The sequence below is a fragment of the Callithrix jacchus genome, chromosome 17, assembly GCF_049354715.1.
Source record: "Callithrix jacchus isolate 240 chromosome 17, calJac240_pri, whole genome shotgun sequence".
Classification (NCBI taxonomy): Eukaryota; Metazoa; Chordata; class Mammalia; order Primates; family Cebidae; genus Callithrix; species Callithrix jacchus.
In genome coordinates, this window is record NC_133518.1 from 70,605,113 (window position 1) to 70,619,635 (window position 14,523).

The 14,523-nt window shown below is 49.5% G+C and overlaps 1 protein-coding gene and 1 pseudogene across 12 annotated transcripts in view; both read left to right on the forward strand.

The window, feature by feature from the left end:
• The first annotated feature begins 726 nt into the window (after positions 1-726).
• Positions 727-14,523, forward strand: part of CMTM7 (CKLF like MARVEL transmembrane domain containing 7) — a 104,865-nt gene continuing 91,068 nt past the window's right edge. For all 12 annotated transcript variants that reach the window (XR_004735839.3, XM_035278035.3, XM_035278038.3 and 9 more), the window contains exon 1: positions 727-907. Coding sequence is in view for 11 of the 12 variants with exons in the window: in XM_035278035.3 (XP_035133926.1) it covers positions 746-907 (162 nt within the window). In the remaining variant the exon portion in view is untranslated. The remainder of the gene's footprint in view (positions 908-14,523) is intronic.
• On the forward strand, positions 5,392-5,847 carry LOC144579953 (ATP synthase F(0) complex subunit g, mitochondrial pseudogene; annotated as a pseudogene).

Below are 14,523 nucleotides of genomic sequence, written 5' to 3' on the forward strand. Positions count from 1 at the left end.
AGTAAAAGGGAAGGAACTGATAGGAACGACTTGAATTCCCAACAGGATGGATCTTCCAGTGTTTATGTTGAATGACAATATTCTGTATTACTTCAGGTTTAGGAAGTCCAAGAACAGGCTAACCCAACCTCCGGTGACAGAAAGCAAAATCCACTGCAGGGGTTGGCTGAGGCTGGGTGGGGAGGGGTGTTGGGAATGGGGACAGGGAAGGAGGGGAGGTCAGGACGGCCCCCCACGGAGCTTACTGGGGGTGATGGGCACGTTCTATTTGCTGCTCAGGGCGACGGTTACGCAGGTGTGCACATACATAAAAATTAGTGGCGCTGAACACGTAAGGTCTGGGCATCGCACTGTGTGTAAGTTAAACTTCGGTGAAGTGCTCTCAGCACACATCCGCAGCCGCACCCACACAAAATCCCAGGAGGCTCAGTACCAGCTGCGGTCCGGGCCTTGCCCACTTCGGGGAGGCCACGACCCAGGGCATCCGGTTTCCTCTCACTCCAGTCCAACTTCCGCGCCTCTACGCGGGCCGGGACTGCCGCTACCTTTCTGGAAGGCGCCGGCCGGCCCCGCTGAACCCCGCCACAGGCGGCTCCCGCTGCGTCTCCGCTGCCGGGCAGGGACGGGGCGCCCCGCCCTCACCAGCGCCCGCCCCCGCCCGCCCCCGCCCGCCCCCCGGCCCGCCCTCCGCATCTGGCCCCTGGGCCGCGGCCCCGGGAGGCGGCCAGCGAGCTGGGGCCGCGCGATGTCGCACGGAGCTGGGCTCATCCGCACCACGTGCAGCAGCGGCGGCGGCGCGCTCGGACCCGGGGCCGGTGCTGCCCAGCCCGGCGCGAGCCCCCTGGAGGGGCTGCTGGACCCCGGCTACCCCCGCACCCACGCGGCCCTGCTGAAAGTGGCGCAGATGGTAAGAGAGCGCGGGGCGGGGGGCGGAGGTCCCACGGGGCGTCCCGGGAGAGCAGGGCCGGGATCCAGCCGGAGCCCCGGGAGCGTCGCGCAGCGGGGCCGGGAACCGCGTGGCTGAAGTTCGCGGCGGGGCTTCCTCCGGGAAAGTTGCTGCCTCAGCCCCTGCGCCGGAGTTCGGTCTCCCGTGGACGCAGGGCACCGGGATCGCCAGTTTCTCCGGCCACCGCCCGCCCTCGCCCTGCGGGGCCTGACCCGCCTACTGCCCGAAACCACGGGCAAAAGTTCCTTTTCGTCTTTCCTCCTCTTCTCTGGGCCGCGCCGCTTCGAACCCGAGCCAGGGGTGGAAGATTCGCCCCAGGCGGCGGCGCTGAGACGGCAAAACCCGACTTCCTCCCCCTCCACGGCCTCCTCTTTCCTCCGAGCCCAGCGCGGCAGGACGTCCCTGCTCGGTGCGCAGTTTCGCTTGAGGGAGGAGGTCAGGGGGTCTCGCGTTCCAAGGTGGGAAAAGAACTGGGGCCCTCAAGCCGGCCGTCCTGGTCCCCTGCGCTCTCAAGTTCCAAGGGCAGGTGGTCAGTTGGGAAAGGCCTGTTCTCAGGGGCTGGTTCTCACATGGGGGAGCCAGTCTCTTGAATGGGAGTCGACCGTGCAGCCAGGCAGGATGAATGTCTGCACTTGGTTGTGACTAGCTCAGCACCAGGGCCTGCCTGCTACCAGGGCAGACGTTGCCTGGCCGATTCTCTTGTTGTCCACTCTTTTCTTTTCTCCCCTCCCGTTTTTTTCTTCTTTAAAAGTCTGTAATCTGAAACACCTTTTCCGTTTGTATGATGTGTTTTGGAACTGAGTTGGGCCGTTTGTGAGTCTCCACTTGTAATGTTTGCACCGAGAATGGTAGGGAGGGGAGCAGGAAGTTTCAAAAAGGGGTGTGGGGAAAGGAACGTGGGGCTGGCACAAGGTCACAGGCCCAGAAGCTGGGGACTGTCAAGGTGGACTGGCCCAGGGATTGGACACAGGGTCTCAGACGTCTGTGCATCTATGGCACTGCTATTCCACACACTGGGTGTGCACAAGGTGGCCCTCATGTCCTACTTGGGCCAGACCTAAAGAGAAGGGGCGCTGAGTTCCTGCCTCCCTAAGAACGCTATCTCGATGAAGCAAAAATTAGGAATAGAGGCATTTTAGCATCGTACCAAAAAATCTGGTGCTGAGCATTGTTGGGTTTGAGCAGGTCATTTTTTGGCCCAAGCTAAGAGATTTGATCACCCAAATAGAAGAGACCAGCCCATCTCACTGTCATTAAAAGATGCGCTGGGGTGAGACAGGCCCTACCTGAGCACTGGAAGGAATGACTTTGGTAGAGAATGGGATCAGAAGCCTCCATCTTGGCCTATGAGTTTATGGGATGAAAAGTCTCCTTGTTGGTCTATGAGTTTGGTACACAAACATAACGGAGATGAAACCTGGGCAACATAGCGAGACCCCATCTCTTAAAAAAAAAAAAAAAAACTGGTGTGGTGGTGTGGGCCTGTAGGCCCAGTTACTCGGGAGGATTCATTGAGCCAAGGAGGTCAGTGAACTGTGATCGCGCCACTGCACTACTGCCTGTGTGACAGAGGGAGATCCTGTCTCAAAAACAAAAACACACCAAAAAAGAATGGTAATAGAGATGAGAAGACTTTGTGCGGTCCATGAGTTTGATGAATAAAGATATTGTGAGATGAAAAATCTCCATCTCAGTTTTTGTTTGTTTTGAGACGGAGTCTTGCTCTGTCACCCAGGCTGAAGTGCAGTAGCGCAATCTCGGTTCGCAATCTCTGCCCCCGGGGTTCAAGTGATTCTCCTGCATCAGCCTCCCAAGTAGCTGGGATTACAGGCATAAGCCATCATGCCTAGCTAAATTTTTGTATTTTTGGTAGAGATGGGGTTTCACCATGTTGGCCAGGCTGGTCTTGAACTCCTGACCTCAGGTGATCCGCCAGCCTCGGTCTCCCAAAGTGCTAGGATTACAGGCATGAGCCACTGCACCTGGCCTCCAACTCATTTTCAGCTCCTCAGCTAGCCTCTGGCCTATGGCCCTTGTGCCAATTTGCAATTCACAAGAGTGGGGCCTGTGGTTCCAAAAAAGAGAACAAAGACTTGAAGAATTTCTTTATCTGGCTGCTGCTTCTCTGTATGCCCCTCTTACAACCATGCCGGGAGTCTCACACCTTCCCAGGAGGCTTCTCCATCACTGCTGCAGCCTTGTTTGATCAGACCCTCTGGGGCAAAGCTGCCCTGGCCGGATGGCTGTATTAGAGAAACTAGTTAGGGCTATCTACTGGGCCTTTGTCTAACTCCTCCCAGTTTTCCTCCTCCTCTCTTCTAAAGCTCTGCTTGGGCGTTTGAGATTCATCTCTCTTCTTTGCTGGAAAATGCTTGCTTAGCCAAGTTTTAACATTAGGAAAGGGCAGAAGCAGCTAAATTAATGCCACCCATTGGGCTCTATCTATGGGTCTGTCATTTTGACCATTGATGTTTCAGTTGCATACTGAACAGGCTGACCCCTTTGTCCTCAGCTTCTCATGAAATGTTTTCATTATGATCTGACCAGTAGATCTGCCAACATATCATCTTAAGAAATCATTAGGCTGTTCCACTGGAGAATGACTTCCCTTGTCTTGGGCCCTGTATTTTTTTTTTTTTTTTTTTTTTTTTTGATACAGAAAGGGTTTCACTATGTTGCCCAGGCTGGTCTTGAATTCAGGGGTTCAAGGGATCTGTCCACCTTGGCCTCCCCAAGTGCTGGGATTACAGGTGTGAACCACTGCACCTGCATGAGACTTCTTTCAGTAGCGACATTTTTGAGACCTCTTACTGTTTTTGATCATGTTCTAGTAGTTATATACTATATACCATGTATGTGTCATCTCACTGCATGTTTCTAGGAAACCAGCGAAGTCACGTTTCATACGTAAGAAAACGGGCTAAAGAGGTAAAGAGACACTAAAGTCACACAGCTCTTAACAGTAGTGGCAGAACGGATCCAGGCCTTGTTAATAGTTCTAGGGAAATCAAAGCCACAGTGAGATAACACTTCACACCCACGGAGATGACAATAAAAAGGACAGAAAATGACAAGTGGTGCAGATAAGGCGGATGTGAAGAAATTGGAACACTGATGCCGTGCTGAGAATGCAGAACGCTGCAGCCGCCTTGGGAAACGGTGCCGTTTCAAAAGTTACCATGTGACCCAGCAATTCTACTCCCAATTCTACTCCCACATGAAGACTTACACATTCATATGTGTTCATAGCATCATTCATAATAGCCAGAAAGTGGAAACAATACAGCTGCCCATCAAGTGATGAATGTATAAACAGCAACGAAAACTGCATTCATACAACTGATTATTCAATCATAAAGAGGGAGCAGGAGGCACTGATGCATGAAATAATATTGATAACCCTGAAAACACTAAGCTGTGAAAAGAAAAGCCAATCACAAAAGCCCACGTGTTATATGATTCCATATATATGAAACGTCCAGAATAGGCAAATGTATAGACACAGAAAGTAGATTAGTGGTTGCCTAGGTCAGGGAGCAGGGCTTGAAAGGAAGTGGAAGTGACTGCTATAATATGTATGGGGTTTCTTTTGGGGGTGATGAAAATGTTCAAAAATTGGTGATGACGCTGGGCGCAGTAGCTCATGACTGTAATCCCAGCACTTTGGGAAGCTGAGGTGGGTGGATCACCTGAGGTCAGGACCTCGGGACCAGCCTGACCAATATGGTGAAACCCTGTCTCTAATAAAAGCTACACAAAATTAGCTGGGCATGGTGGCGGGTGCCTGTAATCCCAGCTATTGGGGAGGCTGAAGGAGGAGAACTGCTTGAATCTGGGAAGCAGAGGTTGCCATGAGCTGAGACTGCACCACTATACTCTAACCTGGGTGACAGAGCGAGACTGCGAGACTCACACACACACACACAAATTGGTGATGGTGATAGTTGCACAACTCTGAATATATTAAAACCCACTGAGTTTGATACTTTAAATGAGTGAACTGAATGGTATGTAATTATGTAAATAGATCTAGGGAGGAGTGTGAGGGGCAGTGTGCTCTGCATGCACCACTGGGCGTGGGGAGGCCACAGCTACACTGCAGGAAATCTCTGTGGCTTTCCTACTGCACCCACTCCTAGAAGAAGGGGTGTCCACTGCAGAGTCACAGAAGCTGGGCTGAAGGGCATCCCCTGAGTGCCTGAAGAGTCTGAGCTAAAAGGGATGCCCTGGGGTCTGAGGGGGCTAGATATCCTTGCTTCGGGAGTAAGGAGACCCCAGGATGGGGCTTGTGGCCCTACCAACAACACTCCCTTCTATTTGTTCATTCAACAGACCTTTATAACTGCCACACTCATCTCCATTTGTGCAGAAGCAGATGACTGTGACCAAGTTCTTGGCCCTCAAGAAATCTGTGGTTGTGGGGGGCGGTGACATTCAGACAGTCATTCGGGGCGACAGACTTTCCATCCCAGAACCATGGCCCAATTTATCCGTAACCTTATGGAGAAGACCCCGGCGCTGGTGAACACTGCTGTGACTTATTCGAAGCCTCAGTTGGCCACAACATTTTGGTACTACGCCAAGGTTGAGCTGATTCCTCCCACCCCTGCTGAGATCCCTAGAGCTAGCTATTCAGAGCCTGAAAGAAATAGTCAATAGTGCTCAGACTGGTAGCTTCAAACAACTCAGAGTTAAGGAAGCTGTGCTGAATGGTTTGGTGGCCACTGAGGTGTTGATGTGGTTTTATGTGGGAGAGATCACAGGCAAGCGTGGCATCATTGGCTATGATGTTTGAAGACCAATCTTGAACATCTGGTTATATTCGATTTATTATTTGAGCGCTGTTGGACCACATGTGATCAGACTGCTATCTGAATAAAATAAGATGTGTTAAAAAAAAAGAGAGAAATCTGTGGTTCAGCTTGTCATGGGAAGAGGGTCTTGTACCAGACCCTAAGAGCTGGTTCTTGGATCTCATGCAGGAAAAAATTCAGGCAAGTTGTATAGTGAAGTTAAGACAGTTTACTAGGGCCGGGCACGGTGGCTCATGCCTGTAATCCCAGCACTTTGGGAGGCCGAGGTGGGTGGATCATCTGAGGTTAGGAGTTCGAGACCATCCTGGTCAACATGGTGTAACCCCGACTTTACTAAAAATACAAAAATTAACCAGGTGTGGTGGCACTCACCTGTAATCCCAGCTACTCAGGAGGCTGAGACAGGAGAATCACTTGAACCTAGGAGGCGGAGGTTGCAGTGAGCCGAGATCGAGCTACTGCACTCTATCCTGGGCAACAGAGTGAGACTCCATCTCAAAAAAAAAAAAAAAAAAAAAAAAATGTTTACTAGAGACTACTCAATTACAGAGTAGGGAGTCTGCCAAAGGAGGAACGTGCCCATTGCAAACACAGTACTTGCTTTTACAGGTTATTAAAAATAGAATACTTTGTTGCAAAAGCTTGTGGTCAGCTTGTCAAGCTATTGGTATTGTTACTTTCCTATGTGATCATTGATTTTAGCAAGAATTTATGAGTGTACCATTATTTTTAAAACAGAACCTATTCTTAAACTAAGAATACTTTTTCTTCTTAAAGTACTGGGACATTTCCGTAAGTTCTAGGTCTTTATAGTTCATGTTATTAACTCATTCCCTCAAGCATAAACATCTTGTGACCAGGATTGTCCAACCCCCTGGGAATGTAACCCAGCAGGTTTGGCTTTCTCTGGCCTTTATTCAAAATGGAGTCGCTCTGGTTAGGATGCCTCTGACAAGCTGAGGGGATGAACAAGTACCAAAATTGACTGCTCAGGAAGGCAGAAGTTCTGATAGTTGCCCACCTTATGGAAGAGGGTTAAAGAGCAGAGGTGATATTTAAATTGCATCTTGACAGATGAGTGTAAGTTTGTCAGGTTGGGAGTGGCTCATTTACCCCTCTAGAGCCTTTATTCAGTATATGTTTAAGTTAGAGATAAGTGATATTTTACGGGTGGGAAGGAAAAAAATGTAGCAAGAAGTGAGCCAGTATTGGAATAATTCTTAATCGTCCAACCCCAGACATTTAGAAACAGATACCAACTTATCCACTGAGCATCTGCTATGCTCTTAATCTTATGCTATGTGGAATACAGCTATTAACAAAATAGACTCTGCCTGTGCAGAAAAACAGGCTGTGACATTTGCATAACTGTAACATGGACAGAGAATCAGAATGCATTTCACAAGCGGCAATGATGGAAACGTCAATTTCCTCCAGGAGGTTCATTTATTTGTTTGGCTAATGTTTGTTGATCACCTACTGTGATCAGCTAATTAGTAGGTCATCACTCGTAGGTGATCACTACTGTGTGCTAGGGCACTGTGGAAAGAAGACTGATGAGCCCCTGTCTCTTTATACCCGAATAGAGAAAATAAACATTAATCAAATGGTTATGAGAATGTCATTACAAACCAGTTTGGAAATGATGAACACATACTCAGTGGTATAGAGCAGACACTAGGGGTACGACCTTTTGTGGGTTATAAAGGGCGTTTCTAAGAGACATCTGACTTGAGGATGAGGAAATTACATCACAAGCAGAAGAAAGAGCATTGGCCGACGCAATGGCTCAGGCCTACACCCAGCACTTTGGGAGGCTGATGTGGGTGGATGATGGCTTGAGTCCAGGAGTTTGAGACCAGCCTGGGCAACATGGCGAAACCTGGTATCTACAAAAATTAGATGGATGTGATAGCATGCGCCTCTAGTCGCAGCTACTCTTGGGAGGTCTAGGCTGCAGTGAGCGGTGATCACCACTGCACTCCATCCAGCCTGGGTCACAGAGCTAGACCCTGTCCTACCATCCCCCGTAAAAAAGAAAAAAAAACATGGACCATGGCTCTTAGTGGAGGGAGGAGTATCTCTAGGACTGGAGGGGAGAGAACAGGGTGGGAGTGTTGGGGATGAGACTGGAGGTATGTAGGGACCAGACCCAAGGGTCTGCCAAATCTTGAGGAAAGCATAGTCCTTAGAAAAATCAGCAAAGCATTGTATCAACTCACCACTGATCAGGTGATTCTCAACTAGGGGCTGTACCGCCCCCTAGGGGTTATTTTGGAATTTTGTGGAAACTTTTTTTTTGGTCTTCACAGGGATTGGGGTTATATTACATACACATCTTATTCATTTCAGAATAGTAATGAGGACAATGCAAAATACTTTATATCCTAAAATGATGTTTTGTCTGAAATAAGATTGAAGGAATCTTCCCAGACCTGGTGCTAGGGGTCGTACACTAAGGTTTCTTGGCAGGAGAGTGGGTCCTAGAGACCCTCTAAGAGGGCTGGGTGAGATTCCAGGCTTCACTTTGGGAACTCACAGCTTAGGTTCCAAGTGGAAGTCAGCTGTGGGGAATGTCAGCCTCTGGTCTAGCTGTGAATAGACCTGTTAGAATAGCCCAGCATCATCCAGAAGGCCCCCACTTTACGTTCTGCTTTAGACCTGGATGGCGGCAGGGGCAGGGGGTCTAGTTTGGTTCCCAAGTGCAGTCTGCATACCATGTCCTACTTCGTGGAAGTTGAAAGTTAAAAGCAGCAAAGAACCTCACTGCCCAGATTCTTTGATCTCAGCCCATTCCTGACAAGAAACTACTTTGCATCAGTGACCAAACAGATGCAAAAATAATAAAATAAGTTACTGGCTTTTTTGCTGCTAACAAAAGTCATACCTGTTCATTGTGGAAACTTCGGGAAGCAAAAGAAAAAAATAGACTCACCCACTCCTTCTTCTCCAAGATTAAAAAGTAAAACTAAAGTATTTTATAGTAGATACACATAATTTTGGTGGTGTTTTTCTTTAAAAAAAAAAAAAAAAAAAAAAAAACCAGAATGATCCTACACATATTTGTAAAGGTTTTTTTTTTGAGATGGAGTTTCACTCTATCACCCAGGCTGGCGTGCAGTGGTGAGATCTCTGCTCCCTGCAACCTCCACCTCCCAGGTTCAAATGAGTCTCCTGCCTCAGCCTCCCCCTCCCCCCCCAGTGGCTGGGATTACAGGTGCATGCCATCACGTTCGGCTAATTATTTTTATTCTTAGTAGAGACAGGGTTTCACCATGTTAGCCAGGATGGTCTCAATCTCCTGACCTTGTGATCCACCCACCTCGGCCTCCCAAGTGTTGAGATTACAGGCGTAAGCCACCGCGCCCAGCTGTAAATGCTTTGCCTGCTGTTTACTATGTGGTGCGTTTTGTTGGTCTGCAGTTGGGTTTCTAACGGTGTTGTCTAGCCAGTCCTGGGGGTACCGTAGTTGTGGGTACCGTGGCACGCTGTGGCTCAGGGAGCTCCCAGTCCTACCTGAGTACAAAGCAGGCTGTGAGGAACCTAGTGCCTCTTGCCCTTCTGCAGTGGCTGGCATAAAATACTTCTAGGCTTTTTAACATCTAGAAATGAACGAGTGTCCGTTTATCATCCAGGAGTTTCAAGGAGCCAAGTGCGATAGTAATAGCATTTAAGCGGTAATCGTATTTTTGGTGTCTGATGACTCGGAAAAGGAACGGTGACAGAGACAGACGAGCAAATTCAAAAATACTTTTAAATGTTCTTAAGTAATGGCCACAGGATCTGCATATATTTGAAGAATGGAAGTACCACTCTTGTGGAAGGCCTTATCTATTCAGGGTGCAGAGCTGAAGGCTTTTGTACTCACTGGCAAGAATTCCCATCCAGAACACCTCAGATAATCACCTACAGCCGGGCTGGGAATCACTGGCCAGAGTGAGGCGATAGGGATGGAAACACCAGCCCAAGGCCCCGCACAGGGCAGAAGAGGGTAGAGGAAGGGTTCGGGGTCGGTGTGAGCCGCGTAGGTTTTCTGGGACTGCAGGGGCCCTAGAGACCCCGCCCCCGTCAGCACGCCAGGACCCTGGAATCCTGGGGGGGTCCCTGTGTGGGCCGGTGTATTAATTACATTCCCGTTGCAGCCAAGGCCGCCCTTCTGTCCTCCTGCCAGCCCTGGCGCTTCCTGTGCAGCCACTGGGCAGCCGTCTGTTTCCTCCCCTCTGCCATCTGCCTCGCGCCCGCCCCGTGCGGCCCCGGAAGCCCGGCCCGGCGGCCCGCGCACGCTGGCTTTGTCACCACTTAGGCTCACCGGTTCCTGGGCTCGCTGCTCACTCCCTGGCAGGGCTCACGGCGTCCGCGGCGACTCCCGGGATCGGCAGGGGCTCGGCTCCGAGCCCGGCGCCGACAGCAGCCGGGGGGCTGCGGAGGGAAAGGAGGCTGGGACGGGGTCACGGCTGCCGCCGACCCGCGCTCCTGGGTGGAAATCGCCGGCAAAGCCCTTTTCAACCTGATGCAGAAAACGGGCCTCACCTGGCTTGTGTTTAAATCAGCAAGGGCGGTGGCGGCTCTTCCTTTTCCTGGGGCAGCCGCCCTCCTCCCTCTGTCGAGCCAGTCCTCTCTTTAGTTTAAGCAAAAGTTTGTTTTTGAGCCAGTCTCTGTTGCCCAGACTGGAGTACAGTGGTACGACCTTGGCTCACTGCAACCTCCTCCTCCTGGTTCAGGAGTTCTCCTGCTTCGGCCTCCGCAGTAGCCGGGCACACACCACCACCACCCCCGGCTAATGTGTGTATTTTCAGTAGAGACGCGGTTTCACCATATTGGCCAGGATGGTCTCAAACCCCTGACCTCGTGATCCGCCCACCTTGGCCTTTCAAAGTGCTGGGATTACAGGCGGGCGTGAGCCACAGTGCCCAGCTGCTCATTTTTTTAAAAAGAGAAAAATGAAGTTTTCCGAAAGAAATTGGAAGGGGCTTCCAATTAATTGGAGAAATTAATTAAATGCTTTTGGGTACAGAGCGAAGTGGAGCCTTCTGGAAAGCAGACAGAATTACTGTAGTGTGACCTCCAAATACATTCAGTCTCTTCCGCCTCGGGTCCACTTTGTTCTCTGAGAAGGCAGCGGCACCTCTCAACGTTGTTTGTGAAGAAGTCTACTCTTCCTTCAGATGTTTCCTCTTATGAGTGGTCTTAACTAAGTAATAGCAGTTGGCCCTTAGGTGACAGCCACCGGGCTAGTTGGTTTTTGTTTTGTTTGCTTGTTTTTGAGACAGGGTCTCACTTTGTCACCCAGGCTGGAGTGCAGTGGCACGTCTCTACTCACTGCAGCCTTGACCTCCTGCACTCAAGCATTCTTCGCGTCTCAGCCTCCCAAGTACTAACGCTGGGGCTACAGGTGCAGGCCACCATGCCTGGCCAATTTTTTGTAGAGACAAAGTTTTGCCATGTTGCTAGTCTTGAACTCCTAGGCTCAAGTGATCGGCTTACCTCAGCCTCCCAAAGTGCTGGGATTACAGGCCTGAGCCACTGTGCTGGCCAGGCGAGGTGCTTTTAATATGTGTTACTTGATTAGTTCTCACAACAATATTATGAGGTGTTGTATCATCCCAAACTGACCGAGGAAACAGGCACAGAGTCATAAGTGCTGAAGGTGGATTTTGGGCCAGGCAGCCCAAGTCCCCCACTTTGTTCATGATCATGAGGTTGTGAATATTTTACTATGTCATTAAACACTGTTTGAAAATGGTGATGTGATCACTGCATTCGGTCCATTATTTGGTCCTGCGATGTAATTTGCTCATTTGGCTCTTCCTTGATGGGCAGGCTGTGGCAGATCTAGAAGGAGGTGCTGTGAGACATAACAGCAGGTGCTGGTGATGACCTCATCCTTTGTCAGAGGTGAAATCAGCTGGAGTGGGGAAAACCCCTGACTAGGGTATTGAATGGACTAAGTATATGCCATATTCTAGGAAGCATTTTCACATGACCCAAGATTATGATCATCTTCGTTTTTAAGTTCTGAGTTCCTCCAGGAAGGACTGGGAAGAGATGGAGGATCTAAAGTTTCAGTTCCTGCTCTACTATGTCTCGTGATTTTACATGCAATTTCCCTTTGTTGAACCTTTTTTTGCCTTTTTTTTTTTTGAGACACAGTCTGGCTTTACTGCCCAAGCTGGAGTGCAGTAGCTCTATCTCAGCCCACTGCAACCTCCGCCTCCCAGGTTCAAGCAATTCTCTTGCCTCAGCCTCCTGAGTAGCTGGGATTACAGTTGCACGCCACCACACCAGGCTAATTTTTGTATTTTTGTAGAGATGGGAACTTCACCATGTTGACTAGGCTGGTCTCGAACTCGTGACCTCAAGTAATCGCCCTCCTTGGCCTCCCAAAGTGCTGAGATTACAGGTGTGAGCCACCGCTCTGTGGAGTATTCAGTTTTTCCTCCTTTTGGTTGAACAGAAGCTAAGAGGTTAAAAAAGTTAAATACACAGCTGCCCAAAGTTAAATACATCTATTAAGTTCTGTAGCCAGCGTTTGAACCAGGTTCAGCAAGTCTTCTTCCACCATGGTGTGCTGTCTCTCCATAAATGGGGAGCGGCTCCCACACTAGCCCACCATGGTACACACACCTGAGGGTGACTCCCAATGAGTCACATCCTTGTGTAAGTCCATCCTCTTGAGTGTGAGTGGAATTTCTGACATGCTTCTAACCAATGGAATATGGCACAGGTGGCAGGATGCCATATGCCAAGGTGAAGAAGGGATGTCGCAGATGCAGTTAGGGTCTCAAAGGAGTTGATTCTTTTTTTTTTTTTTTTTCCGGACGGAGTTTCGCTTTTCTTGCCCAGGCTGGAGTGCAGTGGCACCATCTCAGCCCAGCACACCCTCTGCCTCCCGGGTTCAAGCGATTTTCTTGCCTCAGCCTCCCGAGTAGCTGGGACTACAGGCGTGTATCACCATGCTCAGCTAGGTTTTGTATTTTTAGTAGAGACGGGTTTCACTATATTGGTCAGGCTGGTCTTGAACTCCTGATCTCATGATCCCATGCCTTGGCCTCCCAAAGTGCTGGGATCACAGGCGTGAGCCACTACGCCCAGCCAGGAGTTGATTCTGAGTTAATTAAAAGATTTTCCCCAGGTGGACCTCCCCTCATCAGGTAAAAGCCTTAAAAGTACCGGGTCCTTCCCAAAGGGAGAGAGTCTCCTGCTGGCTCTGAAGAAGTAAAGTGCCTTGTTGAGAGACAGCCTGAGAGGGGCCACGTGACGGGCATCCATGAATCATGCCTAGAAGCCACAGCAGCGCTCAGCTGACAGCCGGCAAGAAAACGGGACTTGAGACCTACGGCTACAAGAAACTGAAAGCCACCAACAACCCTGTGAGCTCAGAAGAGGACCCCAAGCCTGGCCAGCCTCTTCTTACAGTCTCGTGAGACCCTGGACAGTGGACTTCTGCCCAGACTCCCGCTCTGTGGAAACTGTGGGATGATAAATGAATGTTGTGTTAAGGTGCCAAGTTTGTGTTAATTGGTTGTGAAGCAGTAGATAACTAATGCACTCACAAAAGCTTGTTTATCCTGCATGAAAGCTGGAGCTCTGATGGCTGCTCCTCAGCAAGGGAACTGGAGTGAGAGCAGCGCAGAGGGCAGCAGGCGGGGCCGTGTTTATCACTGGGCAGTGGTCACACATCATTCCATTCCTGTGGGGTCGATCCATTTGTTAAGTTAGTGCTCTGGGCATCCTGTGGCCTGGTTTACATGCAAGAGCTCATTCATCATTACAATATCCCTGTGAGATGTATTTCCACTTTACGGATGAGGAAACTGAGGTAGGGAGTTTATCTTGTCTGAGCCAAGCGTGGTAGCGCATGCCTGTGATCCCATCTGCTCAAGAGGCTGAGGCCAGAATATTGCTTGAGCCCAGGAGTTCAAGGCTGCAGTGACCTATGATCATGCCACTGCACTCCAGCCTTGGTGACAGGCCCCATCTCTTGAAAAGTTAAATAAACAAGTACCTTGTCAGTTATACAAACTGACTCCATTTCCATATTTTGCTGGTTATAGAAACTGACTCCATTTCTGAGCTGTCAGTCTCTTCCATGGTGTTCTCTTGGATCAAGTTCAGAACAAAGACCTGATGGAAACAGTAGCTGTGGTTGTACATTGTTAAGTTGTATTTGCTTTTTGGAAGAGATATTTACATGATCAAGATTCAGAATGTACCCAAAGTCCCCCAATTATCAGTTTTCCTCTCTGCAAGGATACAGGAGGCTGCTGGTGACATCAGTTTCTTGCATAACTTTTGGGAGTTATTTCACACTTCTGTGTGTGCCTCTCCTCCTGTCCCAGGTAAGAGCACACCGACACTCACTGCTCTGTACTTGTATTATGCAACTTTCTGTCTTGGAGATAATTCCATATCCATTCAGAAAGTGTCCTCATTCTCCTCTTTCATAGCTGCATTGTATTCCAGAGAATGGATTCACTCTGTTTGTTTAACCAGTCCACACTGACGGCCATTCGGACTACCTCCCACCTTTCGTTATCTGGCCGTGTTGTCATGGTTACTCTTGTACATATCATAGTTTTGTGTATGTGCAAGAATATGAGAGGGAGCAAATCCTAGAAGTGGAGGACCTGCACCAAACGTTGCATGCTTATGAAGATTTTTTCATCGGTCCTGAGACTCAGCTTCTCAACATCAACTTGTGATTGTCTCCCGGAGGGCTTCAGAAGTCTTCCGTGTCAGCTATCATGGAGAAGGACTCTACCT